General features: G+C 61.2%; 2 protein-coding genes across 2 annotated transcripts; one reads left to right on the forward strand and one right to left on the reverse strand.

Annotated features, from left to right (window-relative positions):
• Positions 1 to 7,325: 7,325 nt before the first annotated feature.
• Positions 7,326 to 12,628, forward strand: CYP27A1 (cytochrome P450 family 27 subfamily A member 1). The gene is made up of 9 exons (XM_071435139.1): positions 7,326 to 7,596; positions 9,653 to 9,843; positions 10,113 to 10,312; positions 10,396 to 10,593; positions 10,732 to 10,892; positions 11,219 to 11,385; positions 11,614 to 11,695; positions 11,769 to 11,969; positions 12,066 to 12,628. The coding sequence occupies exons 1-9, from the start codon at positions 7,363 to 7,365 to the stop codon at positions 12,189 to 12,191; spliced, it is 1,560 nt and encodes a 519-aa protein (XP_071291240.1). The 5' UTR covers positions 7,326 to 7,362; the 3' UTR covers positions 12,192 to 12,628.
• A 733-nt stretch (positions 12,629 to 13,361) lies between these two features.
• Positions 13,362 to 18,645, reverse strand: PRKAG3 (protein kinase AMP-activated non-catalytic subunit gamma 3). Its single transcript, XM_071435140.1, is given in 13 exon segments — positions 13,362 to 13,958; positions 15,104 to 15,273; positions 15,353 to 15,499; positions 15,729 to 15,766; positions 15,930 to 16,095; positions 16,198 to 16,324; positions 16,425 to 16,479; positions 16,601 to 16,646; positions 16,909 to 17,009; positions 17,012 to 17,138; positions 17,220 to 17,440; positions 17,715 to 17,754; positions 18,613 to 18,645. Coding segments are annotated over 12 exon segments (1,218 nt in total). The 3' UTR covers positions 13,362 to 13,958; positions 15,104 to 15,156.
• Positions 18,646 to 19,483: the final 838 nt, after the last annotated feature.

The following is a 19,483-nucleotide window of genomic DNA, read 5'->3' on the forward strand; positions in this document are numbered from 1 at the left end:
CTGTCCCACACAGGAAATGGGCTCCTGGTCTGCACCCTTGGCATGGTGACTAGCACTGAGCTGCCCTGGCCACAGCATGGGGACACGGGGACACAGGGACATGGGCTCAGTCCCTGAGCTGGGCACTGCCTCTGGGCTGCTGCACCATGCAGCACCTGTCCCTGTTGCCTTTGCCTTCACCCACCACCTCCATGCAAGCTGTCCTACAGGGACCCCATCACCTCTGATTTGGGGGATAGTCCACAGCCGCAGCTGGTGAGAGGGGACATCCCTGCTGCGGCTGGCCGGGCCTGAGCCGTGCCCAGGGGCCCAGCCCTGCCGGCAGCGCTCGCCGCAGCGCACGGCTCATCTGCCGGCGTGTTGAAAGTGCCTGTTGTCCCTCCGCCCCTAGCGCCTGGCCTCCTCGCAAAGGCAGCGCGGGGCAGGTGAGAAGCCTTTATCTGATTTCCTAAGGGCAGAAAAATCCCTTTGATTTTGCCCCGAAGAGGGGAGCGGGGGGCGGGGGTGCCGTCTCGGCGAGCAGGTGCGGCTGGTGCTCAGCGACTCGCCTTATCATGTCAGCTCTGCGAGAGGCTGGAGGCGGCCGGGGGGGCTGCCGTGCCCCCAGCACACTTAGGGGAGCTGGCCCCATTGTCTGGGTCCTGGGGCAAAGCCCACTTAGAGGGGCTGGTGGGGCAGAGTGGACAAAGGTGGGCTTCTTGCCCTGTGTCTGGGTCAGAGGATCTGGGATGAGGTGTGTGCCAGGAGTTTGCCCCTATCTATCTCACAGCTTTGCTCACAGCTGCATAAAGATTCTCCTTTAGCAAGGGGAAACTGAGGCACAGAGATGCTGAGACCTGCTTAAGCAGGTGGGGAGTGGTTGTCTGTTCGCTCAGCCCCAGTAATTTTCTTGCTTCCTCCCCTTCTGCAACAAGACCCAAAGGCACACGTACTTCAGGGGACAAGGTGACAGTGGTCGTACTAATCCAGGGTGACAGGGATGCCACTGCCACTCTGAAGCAGCCTCCACCATCACAGCTGATTCTTTGTCTCTGCCTTTCCTCGCCTCTCGCAGCTCACTCCCCCCCCCCCCCCCGGCTTTTGTGTTATTACAAATTATAAAACAATTTTTTCCTGCCGTCCCGCATTCTTCTGCCTCCTGCAAGAATTTTAATGTATTTATTTTTGCTATCAGGGGAAAGCGCCGTGTTCCTCGGCCACCCCCAGGCAGCCCCGGCCCCACTTGGCCACTGATGGAAATTAATGATGGAGGATGCAGGGGGAGAGCAGACACCCCTGCACCCCTGCAACAGAGAGCTGGGGGGACGGGTGCCCCCCAAGCAGTCCTGTTTCTCCCAGTGGCAAAGGACACAAAACTCAGCTGTGGAAGGGGTGATGGGACAGAGGGGCTTTGGGGTCCCCAGTTGGGCCTGGGGTCCCCAGGAGAAGTTGTTGGTTATGGACTGGGGAAGGGACAGTTTTTGGGCCCAGCCAAGAGGTGCTTTGAGGTCCAATTTTGAGGGTGCTGTGTTGGGGAATCATCTCCATATAGCAGTGTGACTTTGAAGTCCTCTTGAGAAAGAGGAGACCTCCCCAGGACTCCAGCCCACTCTGCCTCTTGTGACAGCAACCCCAGGGATCCACAGCCTCCCTGTGGGAGAAAGCATCCCCTGAGTGGCCCATCCTGCACCCCCCACTGTACTCCCTCTGCCTCTAGGCTGGTGCTCTGATACTTGCTGAGCTCTGTCTCTCATTCCCAGCCATGCAGCCCCAAGGGTGTAGATGGGGGTGCCCTGCTCCAACAGCCCTCCTACCCCACGGCCACAAGGCTGGGGGGGGCTCTGGCTGCTGGGAGGGAGCGGACAGGGGAGGAAGTAATGGGCCTTTCCCGCTGTGGGGAAAGCGTGGCGATTTCCAACCCAAACACCCCGGTGCTCAGCGGCCGCATACTTTCCCAGCGTCCCTCCCCTCCTTTATTCCTGAGGACATTGGCAATCAAACCCACGTTGGCCTCCTCTCCTGCTCCTGCAGTGAGGTCATCGAGCTGTGTTTGTGACATCCCGGCATTTCCATGGCAGCGCACTGTGATGTCATAAGCCCGGGTTGCGACCTCACGGCAGGAGCAGAATGATCTTATTAAAACAACACGGTCCCCATCCATGGCTGCTCACAGCTGGGGGACTCCAGTGCAGGGTAGCAGCCAGCAGACAGGCCTGTGGCAGCCAGGGGGATGATGAGGATGGTGCCCTCCCTGGGGTTATGTCACCAGTGGGAGATGGTGGTGACACAAGGCATGATCCAGTGCTCCCCCAGGGCTGAGCTCCCAACTGATGCAAACAAACAAGCCACATGGTGCTGAAGTGACAGTGAATCTGGGAACAGCCATGCTAGAACTTACTCCTCAGGGTCCCCCAGGCCTGGCCACAGTGCTGCCCACCTCTGGGACCAAGCGTCTGGGGCCTTATCGGGGTGCAGAGCCCTTTCATGTCAGGCTGGCGGGCGGCAAGCAGAGCTGACGAGGACCTGTCCCCAGATGACAGCAGCCCGGTGCTGACAGCGACTGTAGGGCCCATTCTTAAATTAGACAAGTCCCCCTCCCCCTGGCCAGCACTCCTGACCCTGCCCCATGGCTGGACATGGCCTGGGACATCACAGCCCACAGCACTTTGCATGGCCAGCATGACCCACACACACATGTGCACACACCTGTGAGAACACACCCTCAGGGAGCGCTGGTCATCCCTTGGGCACTGACAGGCGGGGGGATGGATGGATGGATGGATGGATGGATGGATGGATGGATGGATGGATGAATAGGAGGATGGACAGGTAAGGGGGGCTGGATGGGAAGAGTAATGTATGCATTTGTTGATGGATGGATGGATGAGTGTACAGACAGCTCAGGAGATGGATAGAGAGATGGCTGTGAGAAAGCTGCTTGCGAGTGTGGATGGATGGATGGATGGATGGATGGATGGATGGATGGACAGACAGGAGAAAGAAAAGGCCCTAGCAGCACTTTTTAGCCTGTAACTCTGGACTTTGTTGCTCTTTCCAAATAACCTAAGTTTCACACAGCATCTGTTCTGGGAGAGAAGGGAACATCCACATCCCAAGGGGAGAAAATTTGCCATTCTCACTGCACGACAATTTGAGGGCCCGACCTCGTGCTGCTGCAGCAGTGCACCCTCACTGCTAGCACAGAATCTGCTCTCCACTGGCCAAAGGGGAAACTGGCTTGCAGAGCAACAAAGCTGAAACCACCAGGGAGGCATGGGTGTGTGTCCAGTCCCACTCGCTCCAGCTCCCCACACGTCCATCTGTCCATCCATGGGAAGGACACGCATATCTGGGCTGCGAGCGATGCCGCTGTCCTTGGGCCCCCGGGGCTGTAAACATGATGTCATGTGGCACACACAGCTCACACAGCCCGCTCTGTGCACGGGTCCCCGCATGGGCTTCACAACTTCTGCGTGGGAGGCATCCACCATGGCCCACAGCCAAGGGAACTGGAGTCAGGAGATAAAATCAGGTTTGCTTTAGGCTGGAGCAAACAGCCTCTTGCAGGAGGAGTAATGGACAGGGAGAGCAGATGGAAAAAGAGGAGACACCTCCTCGTCTTGGAGAGTTTGGCAGGGAGCAGAGGTGATGTGGGAAACTCCAGGAAAGCCCGGCGCTGGTCTTGGGTCGGCTCCCTTTGCTCCTACTTGACTTAGAATAACTCCATAGGCACTTGAAGTCACTAATCAGCCAGGACCACTTGAGAGCAGCCTGGGGCTGCCTCCCGTCTCCTGTGATAACAGCATGCCAGCCCCGGGTTCTCTCCGGCATCCCACTCTCACGTCCTTAGGGAAGGTCCTGGCCCACCAGGGTCCCATGGGGCACAAGGCAGGGGAGCCTGGATCAGAGCCTTCTGCCAGGTGCTGAGCCCTCCATGGTGGTCGTGGGGAACACACCATCATGCTGGTTGATTTGCTTCTTGTTTCAAAAGCTTTGTGCTGCCCCCAGGCCTCTGCCCAGGTCTGAGGGGTCAGATAGAGGGAACGGAGGGGAAGGGGACCTTTGGGAGAGGGCCAAGAGGGTCCCACTTGAACTCTTTGTGTCGGAGAAGAGCAGTTGTCTCCAGACCTGAGATCTGTGCACATTCCTCTTGATCTCCCCATGTCCCCCTTTGCAGCCCCACTGGCCCCAGCATGGCTCATGACTCAGGCAGTGACAGTGTGGTGACACACAGTTGATGTAACAGGCTATCTCCAGTTCAATGCTCTGTTTACAGTCCTCAGACCCAGGATCAGCCTTCTCACAGCCTGGGCTTTCCTGGGGATGAGTCAAGGGATGCCCTCCCCTGGGACACCCCACTTCCTCCCCCCATCTGTGGGAGAGCAAATCGGGGTCAGTGGATGCAGCTCTGGGAAAGATTTCCAGCTCCTGGGTGACCCTGCACAGGTCACATAAAGGAGGAGTCCCTCCCTCTGAGGAGGACCAGCAGCCAGGACCCTCTGTAAGCAGTGTGTGGTGGATGGCTGAGGGACAGAGAGGCAGGGGGTCCCACAGTGCCTGACTCTGCACCCACAGGTCCTGCCAGGGAGATGAGGTCAGACCTGACAATGGCTCTGTGGGATGAATACAGTCACAGCATCCCTGAGGCAAAGTGACACACAGGATGTGACCTGCCACCCCCAGCTCCACATCCCCACGGCTGAAGACAGCATTTGCTCTCTCGCCTCTGCTGCGCTTGTCGCCAGGCTGGGCTGGCCCCGCACTGCGGGACCTCCCGGGAGCTGGCGGTGTCCCCGGCTCCGGGCGGCATCCTCCGGCCTGCATGGGTTATGGCCCAGCCTGTTCCCTTCGGAAGTCCCCTCCTGGAGACTCTGAGAGGGGCTGATTCACCCAACCCTCCCGGCCCCCCCTCCCAGCACCGCCTCCCCCGCAACCCTGGCAGCGGCCCCGCCGGTCCCCGCCGGTGCCCGCGCCGCTCCCGCCGTCCGAGGACGGGGAGCACAGCCTAGCGGCAGGAGCGGGAAGGAGCCGGGATAACGGTGCCCCGCTCCGCGTCCCGAGCAGGTTGCGGGGCACCGGGGACAGGCCTGGGGAATCGCTGCGGTGGTACAGCCCTGCCCTTCACAAGGCCGAGTGCGAGGTCCTGAACACAGGTCGGGGCGACCCTAGTACCGGTTTTGTCTGCGGGATGGATGGATGGATGGATGGATGGATGGATGGATGGATGGATGGAGAGCTGGCCTGTAGAGGAGTCGGAGGCACTGGTCGATCAAAAACAGTAAATGAGCTGACAACTTGCAGATCAGGTCTGAGACTGGAAAATAAGGAGCATGCCCAGCAGGGCAGGGAAGGTTGCTCCTGCTCCACTCCACACTTGTGAGAACCCACCTGAAGCAGAGCAGCTCTGGGGTCCTCAGTGCGAGAGACATGAACCTGTTGGAGCAGGTTTGCACGAGCCAGACAAGGCTACAAAATGATCGGGGTGCTGGAGCACCTCTCCCGTGAAGACAGGCTGAGAGATTTTTGTTGTGCAACCTGGAGAAGGCTCGGGAACATCTCATTGCAACCTTTCAATATATAAACAGGCTTATAAGAAAGATAGAGAGAGACCTTTTACCAGGAGCCGTAGTTTTCACTCTTTTTGCAAGAGGCGATTGTTTTAAATTGAAAGAGGTGGTAGGGTTCCACTGCCCGGCAAGGGGAAGCACAGCAGGCTGGGAGAGGCCAAGGCCAAGGGGGTGTGAGAGCTACAGGGTCTCAGTTTCCCAGGCTGGGAGCTCACAGAAGTCCTCGGGCGGGGATTTTCCTGCTGCACCGGCTCTGAACCCGGCCGGGGCAGGGCAAGCGACAGAGCTGGCTGTGAGCAGCCATGAGATGGCAGCAGGCGCTCGTTCTTGGCTGTCCCAGCCTGGGGTGCCTCAGGGGTGTCTACAAACTCCGGGGTGCCCGTGTCCTGCACCCCAGTCCCGGCCCCGCTGGCAGGGAGCACACAAAGCATCAGCCTGGAGCCTGGCACGGGACACTCCCGGTGCCCTGGTGAGACAGGACCGAGGGCAAGAACAGCCACTCACGGGGCTCCCAGATACCTGCCCAGCCTCACACAGCCTCCCTGGCCAGGACCTTGTACCCAATGCCCGATAAGGGCAGTTAATGATCAGCACTGGTGTCCCAGAGACATGGCGTGGGACGCCCCTGGAGTGACACCTGGACAGGATCCTGCCTGCCCCACTGTCCCAGGCTGGCCAGAGCAGACACGTCCTGCATGCATGGTCCCAGACACCCCAGCAGGGTCCTGCTCAGGGCTGGACAGCTTGGCCTGCACCAGCCTGAGGCAGGAGCTGGCACTGTTCTGTCACTGGCATGAAAACATACCAAACCTCCCTCCAGTGTGCTGCCAGCAGCCACAGTGGGCTTACCAAGGTCTCCCCACCCGTGGTCCTGGCTGGCAGTGCCTGGAGGAAGTGTTGAGAGAGAGCCTGGGATGGTTTGGACCCAGCTCTCCACAGCATCATCCTGCCCTGCTGGGGGACAAGGCAGACCCAGGGGGTGACAGGCAGGGAACAGAAGCAGGGCAGGAGGGCTCAGTCCAGGAGGGCAAGCAGACATAAAGAGCAGCCCAGCGGCGAACCTGGAGCTGATGCAAGGTGTGCAAGTTCTGGGATGTGAAATCCAGTGCCAGAGCGCAATGCCAGTGCTGGCACATGTTGTGCCCTGGCTGGTGCTGTGCCCAGTCCTCCTGCCCGTGCCTGGTGCACAATGCCCAGCACCCCCTGCCTATGTGCAATGCCCAGGATACAGCAGCACCTGGCTCCATCGTGCCAGGGCGCTGTACCTGCCGTGCCACGTCAGTGCTGGCTGCCAGCTGCCTTGTGCAAGGCTCCACCAGGCACAACACCTGGCACCCAGTACCTGCTACATGGCACTGGGCACCGCTGGTGCCACTTCCAGCACCCAGCACCCGCTGCCTGGTCTGTGATGCTGCTGAGCAGTCACCACTGTGCAGTACTCGGTGTATGGCTCATGGTAGCCGGTGTGCTGCACCGAGTACGTGGCACGCTGCAGCCGGTCTCCACGGCCCGGTGGAAGGTGTGCCGCAGCCGGCACACGGCTCACGGTACGGACTGCCCCGTGCCCGGTCCCCGCTGAGCAGCAGCCGGTACCCCGCATCCAGAGCGCAGCAGCCGGGGCCAGTATCCGTTGCGCAAGGCAGCGGGTGCGCGATTCTCTCTTCCCGGTGCGCGGTACCCGGTGCGCGATGCTCGGTCCCCGGTGCCGGTGCCCGGTCGCCGCCCCCGCACCGCCCCCCGCACCGCCCCCGGTGCCGCCCCCCACCACCCTCGGTGCCTCCCCGCCCCGCCCCGTCCCGTGCGCTGCCGACGGAGCATGGCGGGCCCGAGCGGCGGGGCCCGGTGGCCGCTGCTGCCGCTGCTCCTGCGCCCCCGCCCGCCGCCGCCGCGCAGCAGCCCGGGACCGCCGCGCAGGACCGGGGGCTCGGCGGCAGCGGCGGCGGGGCCGGCGCGGCTGAAGGGACCGGAGGAGCTGCCGGGGCCGGGGCTGCTCCGTACTTTCGTCTGGCTGTTCCTGCGGGGCTACCTGCTGCACACGCACCGGCTGCAGGTGCGCCGGGGCAGCCCGGCCCGGGGCTGCGGGCGTGCGGGGCTCGGGCTGCGCGGGGGCCTGGCGACCCTGCTCGGGGGCGTAGGGGGGGAGGAGGGTTCGGAGGGGTGCGTGGGATGGAGGGGCTGCCGGGGGGGCTGCAGGGAGGGTGCTGGACCCGGGGGGCTTTGCAGGGGAGGGAGTGGGTGCGGGCTGGGGATAAGGGGAGATGGGTTCCAGGGAGGGGGTTAGCTGCCGACAAGTGACGGCAGGGAGTAGAGCGGGGGCGGCAGTGCCGGGGAGCAGAGGGGCTGGGCGGTGGGGGGCACCCGGCGCCGTAGGGTGATGCTGGGGCAGCAGGCAGAGAGGGACCAGCAGAACCGAGTGACCTCGGGAGGGTCCAGCCAACCCAGGGCTGCTCCAGCATCCCCGAGCCGGCCGGGCAGCTGAGGGCAAAGGTTCGGGGGCATCTCACAGGGTCCTGGCATCCCTGGGCTCCCGGCTGTGACAGCTGGAGGGAGCAGCGGTTTTGGGTGCAGGTGACAGGGCAGGTTTTTGGGCAGATGATACAAGACAGGGGAGGGGTAGGCAGAGGTATTTGTTTTCTTCTGTCAACACTTCCTCATACGTCGGATGAAGCAAGCAATGGGCTTGGCTGGCTGCAAGCCAGGCGGCATCTTCCAGCACCCTGGAGCTCTGACCAGCCCGAGAAGCGTGCGGGATCAGGCCCCCCTGGCATCTCAGAGCACCAGGCGCTGCTGGTTGGAGAAGGTGTTGTCACAGGACAGTGGGATTTTGGGGTGTAGGTACTGGAGCTCCCTCCTGCCCTTGGGACACAGCCTGGCTTTGCAGAAAGATGCTCACATGCTCTGGAGGTGCCTTTCCCCAGATCCAGGCAGCACTAGCTCCTCACAGCCCAGCTCTCCAAGGCCTGCACTGTGTCAGGTCCTGGCTGCCAGCAGATGCTGGTCGGCAGGCTCCAAGCCGGGGCACAGCTGCCCCATGCCCACGAGCTGCCTGCATACCGGGGCGGCCGTCCCTCCCCCTCCTCCTGCCACCATGCACGAGGAACGAGGAACGTCTCCCCGTGGTGACGAATCCAGCTGAATCCAGGCACAGGCTGCGATGCAGACAGTCACCAAGGGAGATTGTACCACGTGCATCCCCGCAGCCACGGGGAATGGGGACCAGGGCTTGCCTGCTAAGTCCCCTGCATCCCCCCCCATGCTTGGACATGCTCTGCAGGGGCTCTGGCTGTGCCTGGGTGGGCTGGAAAGTGGCATTTGGACACGGCCCTGTGCAGATCCATTTGCAAAGGGCTGCCCAGCTGCCCCCAAGGGATGCACTTGGAGGTCACGGTGCTCCCGGCCAGGGCAGCAGGCATGGCACCTGTGGCTGCAGACAAGGAGAGGGCACCTGCAGCCAACAGGGCCCAGAGCAGGGCTGATGCTGGTGAACATCCCCTAGCTGGCCTGTGGCCCCAGGGCCATGCCCTGGACGTGACAGCCTGTTCTGGGAGCAGCCCAGTCATGCCCTAGCCTGGTGCTGCCCTCCCACTGCTGATCATTAACCACCCTTACTGGCTGGTGAGTTCAAGGACTCACTCAGCAACTGTTGTCCCCAGGTTAAGCAGAGCCTGGGCCATGCTGGAAGCAGCAGGACTTAGCCCTGCTGGTGGTTGCTGCAATGGTCCTGCATCTCAGCACACTCCTGTGCTTGGCAGTTGTCTCTGTCCCTGCTGTCCGTTCTTGGTCGTCCTTCCCCAAAAGACCCACCAGGCTGTCTCTGCATCTCTGGGGTGGATGAAGGATGTGCCAGTCTGTGCTGAGGGGTCAGTGCCTGGTGTACTTAATGCCGGGAGAGGAAATGAGCCCGGAGACACCAGCCCAGGCCATCTGCAGAGCACTTCAAGGATGCTGCCAGCTTGGGGGTGTCAGGGGTCAGAGGCAGGTGCATGAGCTGAGGTGATGCAGAGGGGTCCATGGGATGGGTGCAGATAGGCTCGTTCAGGGTTGGGGCAGGGAGGATCTGACCCAACTTGTCCCATTGGCCCTGCCATGCTTTGTGTGCATCACAGGTGATATCCCGACGCCTTTATGGACCTATCTGGAAGTCAACCTTCGGACATTATAGGAACATCAACATTGGGAGCCCAGTGGTGCTGGAGCAGCTGCTGCGGCAGGAGGGCAAGTACCCCATGCGCAGCGACATGGCGCTGTGGAAGGAGCACCGGGACACCCGGCGCCTGCCCTACGGACCCTTCACCGAGTGAGTCCCGCCCTGGCTGCGCTCTCTGGGCCAGCATACATCTCCTGCCCCTTCCCTAGGTGCAGGGCCCAGGTGGCAGTTGGCATTACTCCCACTCCTGCAAGCTGCCTGTCCCCACCAAGTAGAAGGGCATGGCCATGGCAGGCGGAATGACCCCTGGGATGGTTCCAGCCTGGGTGGGGAGTGTGCGCACAGGGATTGGGGAACTGCTGCCAGCCACTGCCCCCTGCCCGTCCGTGCCCCCAGCGCTGAACCTTGTCCCCATCCAGGGAAGGGGAGCGCTGGTACCGCCTGCGCCAGGTCCTCAACAAGCGGCTGCTGAAGCCCTCGGAGGCGCTGCTGTACGCGGATGCCATCGGGGAGGTGGTGTCAGACCTGATGGTGCGCCTGCGGGAGGAGCGGAGCCGCAGCCCCTCGGGGGTGCTGGTGGGGGACGTGGCCAACCTGCTCTACCGCTTTGCCCTGGAAGGTAGGGGTGTCCTCTCCCTCACCCCTGCCCTGTCCCACCATTCCCATTCCTCCAGAGGTCTGGATGCTGTTTGTCCCCTACAGGCATCTCTTACATCCTCTTTGAGACCCGCATCGGGTGCCTCAAGCAGCAGGTCCCTGCTGAGACCCAGCGCTTCATTGACTCCATCAACCTCATGTTCAAGAACTCCATCTTTGCCACCGTCCTGCCCCGATGGAGCCGCAAGGTGCTGCCCTTCTGGGACCGTTACCTGGACAGCTGGGACACCATCTTTGCCTTTGGTGAGCGGTGATGGTGGGGATCCAGTGTGGTGGCACTGGACTCCCTAAGGACCCTCAAAAGCAGGGCAGTCCCTGGCCAAATGTCTTATTGGCAGCCCTCGCTCTGTGAGCTCTGGTTCCTACTCTCTGTCCCTGCAGGCAAGAAACTGATTGACCGAAAGATGGAGGAGCTGGAGGGGCAGGTGGAGCGTGGCACGGAGGTGTCTGGCTACCTGAGCTACCTGCTGGCCAGTGGCAGACTCAGCCTGGATGAGGTCTATGGCAGCGTGGCCGAGTTGCTGCTGGCCGGTGTGGACACGGTGAGAGCCAGGCAGCTGCTGTCAGGGGATCCCTGCTGTGCTCCATGCCCAAGGGAACCCATGGGGCCATGCTCCACCCAGCCCTTGCGAGCTCTAGCCCAGTTGGGGCTGATGCTCTACAAGGGCAAACCCTCAGGGATTGGTCAGTACAGACCCTGTCCTCTGCTCCCTGCCTCCCTCTCCCCTGTGCTTGCTGCCCCTCACCCCTGACTTTTCTGCATACCAGAGCAGGGGCTCTCTGGTGCCATACTGATGCTGTGCTTGGCACAAGGCTGTTCAGCTACTGGCCCCAATTCCTTCACTCCCCCTGGTGCTCCATTCCCCAGACCTCCAACACGCTGTCCTGGGCTTTGTACCACCTCTCCCGGGACCCAGACATCCAGGAGACCCTGTACCAGGAGCTGAAAGCTGTTGTGCCTCCCAACCGGTTTCCTGCTGCTGAGGATATCCCTAAGTTGCCGATGCTTCGGGCCATTATCAAGGAGACTCTGAGGTACGTCCCAGCCTTGTCCCTGCCCTGAGGTCCTGGTCATCAGCTCCTTCTCCAGGGGGCATGCACCAACCAGGCAGGAGGCAAGGCTGGATTTCAGTTCCTCTGGACTGTGAATATCCACCTCCCCCCTGGGGAGCTGCTGAGCCTTGTCCTGCCCGCGTCTCATCTCACTCTCTCCTGGATCTCCAGATGAGTTCTGCTCCCCCACTAACTCTCTCCATATCCCAGAGTCTACCCTGTGGTGCCCACCAATGCCAGGGTCTTCTATGAGAAGGACATTGTCATCGGAGACTACCTCTTCCCCAAGAATGTGAGTGGGGGCCGTGCTGTGGGGACCCCCGCTGCACTCAGCGGGGTCATTAACCCCCAATTCCCCCCTGCAGACCCTCTTTGTCCTGGCGCACTACGCGATGTCCCATGATGAGACCTACTTCCCCGAGCCCGAGCGGTTCCTGCCCCAGCGCTGGCTCCGGGGGCACGGCTCCCCTCACCACCCCTTCAGCTCCATCCCCTTCGGCTACGGGGTCCGCGCGTGTGTCGGGCGCCGCATCGCTGAGCTGGAGATGCACCTGGCCCTTGCCAGGGTAAGTAGGGATCCCTTCACTTTGGGTGTCTTGCCATGAGCTGGGATGGGTGTCCCAGGGAGTCCCCGAGGCACTGCCAACCCCTTCTCCCCACAGATGATCCAGGCATTTGAGGTGCGGCCGGACCCCCGTGGCGTAGAAGTGACGTCTGTGTCCCGCATTGTCCTGGTGGCTGACAAGCCCATCAACCTGGAATTCATCGCTCGCCCGGGAGCCCCCTGACTGCACGTCCACCCCCACCCTGGGTGCCAAATGGAGATCCCCTTACTGCCCCACAAGGAGGACAGGAAGGCAAACCCCTTCCCTGGCCAGCTTGGGCCAGGGGGCTCACAGCCCCACAGTGGGAAGGGTGGGGGAGATGAGAGATTGCCCCCAAATCACCCCTGGGCCACTAGTAGCCCCTTGCCCAAAATCAGCAGGAGGCTAGGGGAACTGCTGTGCCTTTGACACACTGCAGGGGGGTTGTGTCCCCCCCCTACTGTGCCCAGCTGGGCTGTGTCAGGAACCTGGGAGCTCTTTTGGGGCTGGGGGAAAGCAGGGAGGGGGCTTGCAGCCATTCGGTGTCTCCTTCGTCCTGTCCTTGTGTAGCTGCGCGTGGATCTGTGCCCAGAGCCAGGACATCTGGGTCCTCTCTGAACAGCTGACCTTGGCCTCAGAAACTTCTCTGTGCCTCACTTTTCCCCTTGCCCCCAGGGGAGGGTTGAGTGCTGGTGGTGTTTGGGGTTTGCACCTTTCCCAAGGGACAGAGCCAGCCCTGGTCCTGGGAAAGCACAGCAATAACACATTCCTTGTGATGGGAGGAGGCCTGTCACCACCCAGCACTGGTATTGCATCCCCTGTGAGAGCCAGCCGGCTCAGGAGGGGTGTTTAGTTCCTGGGACTTTCCACTGTCAGCCATTATTGCACTGAGATGCTGATATGGAGTAACAGGAATGGCAGGGCTCGCTGCAGGCAAAGCAGGAGGAAAAAGATGAGCTCAGCATCCCCTACCCCCAAGCCAGGACCATTGCAAGGCTCACAGCTAGTAGCAGCCACAGGCAGGGGATGCATTGCCTTTTTCCCAGAGGCCTTGAGGGATGGGGCATGGGACATTTTTAACAGTGAACCCCTCATAAGTTCCTTCTTCTTGGACTGAGGGAAGCAGCAGGCAGAAACCTTGCTGGTACCAAAGCTTCTGTCCCTCAGTGTGTCCTGAAGGGATCTGCACAGCACCAAGATGATTAAGACTGCATGCCCTGTGTCCCCATCCCCTTGGTTCTACCCACATGTGCCGAGGTACTACCCTGCTAGTGCCAAACTTGCTGGCAAACAGCCAGTACCCCTTCCCCAGCCTGGTTCTCTCCAGAGGAGTCATGCCCAGCTTTACCCCAGAAAGGCAAGAGGCAGTTCTTGGATCAGGCTGTTTTGTTACAGCAAGGCTGAACAGACTAACAAATAAATAAATAAATATCCCCTGCCCACCCCAAAACGTGCACAGGGTCTCCATGCAAGTGCCCATCCTGCTGCCAGCTCTGGCACAGACTGTGCCTCTGCCAGAGAGCCCCAGCCCCATGTGACCCTAAAATAAAAAAGCCTGTGTGTGCAGCTGAGCCTACGCTACCAGGCACCGAGCACAGACAGCGGGACTGTGTTCACTAGGAGGGAGCCACAACAGAAACGCTCAGATCCATCAGCAGGATGGCAGAGGGTGGCCAGGTCCTCTGCCCAGCTGCAGGCATGTCCCTCAGCACAGTGCCCACTGAGCATCACTGTGTGCTCACTGGCCGGAGGCACCCCTGGGTCCCATTTTCAGTGTTTCTGCCTCTCCAAGACCAGCAGGATCTAGCCCTGGACTCAAGACGAGCCTGAGGACTGGGGTGAACAGGCATGTCCTCCCCACAGAGAGCCTTCGGGCCCAAGCCTCCTTCTCACAGGTCATGCAGGACATCCCCAAGTCAGACAAGACAGTGGCATTTCCCTGGTGTCTTCAGAGTGAGGATCGATCGATGCCTGTGAGGCAAGAGAGCGTGTGAGACCATAACCTCCAATCAGTGCTGGACTGGCCACTCTGTGACATGGCCCCTCCAGCCCTCCCAGTGGACACTGGGGTCTTTCCTCCAGTCCTTGCTTGTATGCAAGCCCTGGGGTAGGAGGGATGGAAGCTTGGCTGGCATGGGACATCTCAGTGGCCCCCTGCAGCTCCTGATACAGCCGCCCCTGTGGGCATCAGGAACAGGGTGAGCAATGCACTGTGATCGGGGGAGGGGGGCAAGGGGGATATCCCATTTGTGGCTAACACATACCATCCCCAGTCCCCTTCTGTGCAGAGCAGGTGGGCATTGCTGGGGGAACTGGTAGGCACAGGCCTGTCCCAACCCATTGCCCACCACCACCCCAAAAAGCATAATTACCTTTGGGAAGCAATTGGGAACTGGAGCCAGCTCCCCCCTCCTCATTTCACCCCTAAAGAGGTGCCACAGTGGGTGTCAGGACCATGCCCATCCATAGCCAGTGAGGATTCACTAGGCAGTGGGTGAGCAGAGCTGGCTGCAGGTGGCCAGGCAGTGTGGTTCCAGTGCCACCTGGGAGCGAGCCCTGTCTCTGGAACAGACAGTTTTGGGGCTGTTGCAAGTGGAGGGGGTGGGGGGCTCTGCCAGCTGGGGCCCATGGGCTGGCCACATTTTGTTTATGGCTAGTGGTGGGCAGCAGGTCTGGGGTGTGTGAGTGGGGGTCTGTCCGCTCTGTGTCCTTTGGGAATGGCACTGGAGGTGCTCAGGTCTCAGGAGGAGAATGAGGCAAGATAAAAAATAGGCTTTTATCTTGGGGTGCATCACACCCCAAAACCCTCATCTAGCCCAAAGCCCAGGGACCTGCAAAACCTGCATTCCACATGCTGCCTGAATGGGATTCTGGCAGAGTGTCTCCATGGAAGGTGCCCCCATCCTTCCTCACAGTCACCAGGGATCCCCTGTGATCCTTGTGTACCCCTGGGACAGGCAGTATCTGCGTCCTGCTGTCCCCACCTGGGCACCCAGCGCTACCAGACCCCAGCCCCAGCCTCCTCCATCCCCCAGGACCACTTTGGATGGGGCAGAGGCAGGTGACCCAGCAGCAGGGAGGGGACAGGCACACAGCAATGGGGGGGTGGTGCCTACCTGAAGTGGAGAGAAATTGAGGGTGCAAGTGGAGAGAGATGGAGCACCGTGGGCTAAGAGCTAAGAGCATCAATACCTGCGGGAGTGAGCACAAGGGCCTGCAGGATGTCAGAGAGGGAGACGATGCCCCGCGGGTAGTGGTTCTCATCCACCAGAACCAGGCGATGGACCTGTGGGTGCGGGCAGAGCATCACAGGCAGGCTGGGCAGCTGGCAGCCGTGGCTGGCACACAGCACCCCGGCCACTCACCTGCTCCTTGGCAATGCGGTCAATTATGTCCTCCATGGGTTCGTGGGGGTAGCAGGTGAGGACCCCCTCCAGGCAGACAGTGCGCTGCCGCAGCGCCTCCCTCACACTGATGTCCAGGTTGTTGTAGGTCTTCTGGGCTGCCAGGTGCTGTGATAGATGTGTCCCCATTCAGCGCCCCAAGGTGTCCTTGCACCCCATTGTGCCACCACAGAAGGGACACCGAGCCCAGGAGATGCACAGAGCAGATGTGCACTGGCACATACATGACACTGCATGTGGGGTGGGTTGGCATGGGCACAGACAGGTATAAGCACCCCACCAGTGCATGCAAGGGGCCAAACTTGAGCCTGGGCATGCACACATGCAGGGTACTCACAATGACATCAAACCGCGAGTACAGGCCAACCACCTGCCCTGCAAAGAGAAACAGTGCAGGGGCTGCAGAAGGGACCACCTGCCATTTTCCTCCCATACCCAAGGGGCAGCCCAGGGGCCAGGAGAGGGGTTCTGGTCAGGGATGGTGCTGGAGCTGCTAGCAGAGGGAGATGAGGACGTCACTTTTTCCCTCCCCAGGTACCAGCATCATTGATGACAGGCAAGGCAGAGACACGGCGATCCACAAAAATCTCCAAGGCAGTGTAGACTGGGGCAGACTCAGCCACGACGGCCAGATCACGGAAGGTGCCAATGCACAGTTCCTGCACTGTTTTCTTCAGGAAGCGTGGCTTGGGGATGGTAGAAGCCTTCAATGGGACAGGGCAGGGCTGGGCTGGCACCTGCTTGTACCTTGACACCCTTGCCTGTGACACCAGCCATGAGTGTGCACAAACAACCCCAGCACTCACAAAGATGTGGAGGAACTTGAGGATGCGCTTGTGCGTTAGGATGTGCAGGACATTGCCCGAGACAGGCTCAATGACAGGCAGGCGGTGGATCTTGTGCTTGATCAGGGAGTAGACAGCATCGAAGAGGCTGTGGGTGATGTGGACATCATTGTGGGACAGGGCTGTATTCAGGTGCACACACACCCCACTGCAAGGGGTGTGCTCTCCCCCAGTGGACAGGCTCTCACCTATTGCTCGGAGAGATGTAGACCAGTGGCTGGAGGGAGCCCTGCAGGTACACCTCTGCCAACAGGGAGAGCTATGAGAGGAGGTCCTCCAGCCCTCTCTTGCAGCCCCACAATCCCAGAGCCCACCTCCATGCCCTGTGTGACAATATCAGCCCAGCCACCCACATGATTTTTACCTCTCCAGGTCTCAATCTTGTGCTCTTCCACCTCGTAGATCTGCACCTGGAGGCAGGGAAATGCCCTGGTCATGGTGGCTCTATGGTGGCACTCTGAGACACTGCCCCCTTCCTTGGGCATCGTGCCCCATCACCCAAACACAGGGATTACATTTTGGGGGCAGGGGAGCAACAAGTGGATGCTGATCTGGCCGGGAATCATCCCCTGGTCATTGTCTAGCGATTAAGAAGGGATCAGGAGTGGTGGGGACAGCCACTCCCTGCCCCATGCGTGTCCCGATCCCCCAAGCCCTCCTCGTGGCACTCACCAAAGGTGAGCGGTAGTAGCGGTGGAGGATGTTGATGAAGTCGGTGATGGTGAGCATCCCTGTGGAGACACGTGGGGCTGGCAGCGCTGCCTGTACCCGCTCTGCCAGGCAGGGGATGGGGCCAGGCATTGCTTCTGCCACTCACCCACAAAGCTCTGTGTCTTGCTGTCCCAGAGAGGGGCAGCACGAACCCCGTTGGCCACCAGTGCCAAAAAGGCTTTCTTGATCTGCTGGCAGAGTGCAGAGGGGTTCAGAGGATCCCCAAGCCTGCTTCTTCACTGCCCATCCCCACTCATCCCCCAGGTTATCACCTCCAGGGAGATGTCAAAGACAACAAGCTTGCAGCTGGTGGGGATGGCATCATAGCAGCAGTGGCTCCTCAAGAAGTGCATATAGACCTCAGCATCAGGGGTCTGAAACTCGGTCTCTGGGCCCAGCCCGAGTATCTCATTTCCCAGTGTGAAGGTGACAGGTCTCCTGTATTCTTCCTCCTCCTCTTCCTCCTCCCCGGGGCATACAGCCTTTGGAAACCCTGCAGGCAAAGTCACCCCAGCCCTAGCCAGTAAGCTGAGCTGCTGGGTCTCAGCTGCTGGGACTCAGCACCCTCCTGCCTGGGGAGAGCAGGAGATGCTGCCGACAGAGCCCCCATTCCCTATTCCACAGGGGCAGCACATAGCAGTTCTCCAGCCTGGGGCAGACTCCAGCTGAGGAGAGGGGTATGGGCAGGGTGGGCAGAGGACCAATGCACTTGTCACATGGTAAGGCAGTCCCCCCTCCTACACACCTAGACTCTTCCTGCTACCCACCTTCCTCCTCAGGGCACGCAACAGCTTCCAGCAGCGCCACCTGAGAGGGCACACAGTGAGCAGGGGTCAGCAGGAATCAACCCAATCTTTTCCCCACCCATGGATTCTGCCTGCACCCACCCAGTTGCTCTGGCCCACCCAAGCCAGGCAGAGAGAACTGTCTTTTCAGGGTGGGGATGTGGGCACCCCCCACCAGCCCAGGACCCCCAGAGCCTGCAGTCTCCATGCAGCTCCAATCCAGGACACCCAGCTTGTTCTCCTGCTCTGGGGAGACAGCAGGGGTCTCCAGAGCAGGACAAGGCATGGATGGCAGGACCTCCTGCCTTCTCTCTCTGCTGTTGGAGCCAAGCATGTCCCACAGTGGCTCTGCACCCATCCTCTCCCAATCCCAAGGTGTAAATTCCGTTCTCACTTCTTCCCGTGCAGAGAGCCTCGCCAACCCCACTGGCCCCTCCCGGGGACCAGGTCCATCCCAGGAAACCTATACTAACAAAGCAGCAGCCGAGGAAGGGAGTCCACAGGGCCGGATGGCTGACCCCGTTCCCCCAGTCCCCAGGAGACCCTATATAACACAGCAGCACATGCAGAGGGAAGAGCCACCCCGCCCACAAACATTCCTGACAGAGACAAAGTTTACAGGCCACCCTAAAATAATGAAAGCACAGAGAAGGGACCACTTCCTAAGGAGCCTAGAGCCAACACAGAGAAGACACCCTGCACCACCTGCCCCAGCCGTTCCCAAGGGGCTTGGCACAGCTGGGGCAAGGACGTCCTTGTCCCCAGGGCTGCATGTCCGTGGGAAGGGGCCCGTCAGCCGCCCACATTCTTCCGCCCCCGGGGTGGCCTGTCCCCAGTCAGGGGTCTGTCGGGCCGCGCCCCCCACCCAGCCTTACGGTACCTGGGACGCGGCGGGGCCACGGAGCTGCTCCATGCTATCTGCGGTGCAGCGCTGCTATTCTGGGCCCGCGGCTGGCGTGGCCCTGGCAGATAGAGTGTCAGCGAGCAATGCCAGCCATGCCCCCACCGCCACCGCCGCGGGGGGGGACACGGCCGGCACCAGCGAGCAGCGCCCGCAGCCACCTCGCAGCCTCGGGCTGAACTAGGTGGTGGCGGCCCCGGGGGCAGCGCTGGCCATGGGGACCCGAGGGAGGGGACGATGGAGGGACAGCTGGGGGCAGAGAGCGGAGGGACACCCCGCTCCGCGCCCCCCGCCCTCCAGGAGCGGTCCAGCCTGCCCGGTGCTGCCCGGCCCCGTCGCGGTGGGGGCACAGCGTTCCCCCCTCCACGGGGATGCTGGAGAATGGCTGGATCCAGCCACGGGCTGGGTGGATGCGGACCCTTTGTCCTCAGCGCTGCCCAGCCCTGCCTGTCCCTGCCCGGGATCCTGCTGCAGCTCACTGTCCGTGGTGACCCTGCTCCCACGGCGGGGACAGCCCGACCTGTGGGGTAACCTCCTTCCTTGCCGCGGGGCCATCCCCTCCTGCTCGCCCTCTGCCCGCTCCCGGCTCCGATTTCTATTTCTGGGAGGCTGTGGGCTGGCTGCAGGGCTGGTGGCTACAGGGCCAAAGGGACAGCTCTCTGGCTGCAGGGGACAGCTGGATACGGGCCCATGGCGGGGTACAAAGAGTTCCCTGGTGCTGCCTCACAGCAGGCAGGAAGAGGAGGGACGAGCTCGGTGCTGGCTCACAGGGTGTTCCAAATCCCGCAGTGGTGCAGGGGCCCATGGGGCCAGACCCTTACAGCTGTGCTGTGCAGAGCAGCCTGGCTCC

Source organism: Agelaius tricolor, unplaced genomic scaffold (assembly GCF_023055355.1).
Source record: "Agelaius tricolor isolate 1412-34295 unplaced genomic scaffold, bAgeTri1.0.p SCAF_10, whole genome shotgun sequence".
NCBI classification, from domain to species: Eukaryota; Metazoa; Chordata; class Aves; order Passeriformes; family Icteridae; genus Agelaius; species Agelaius tricolor.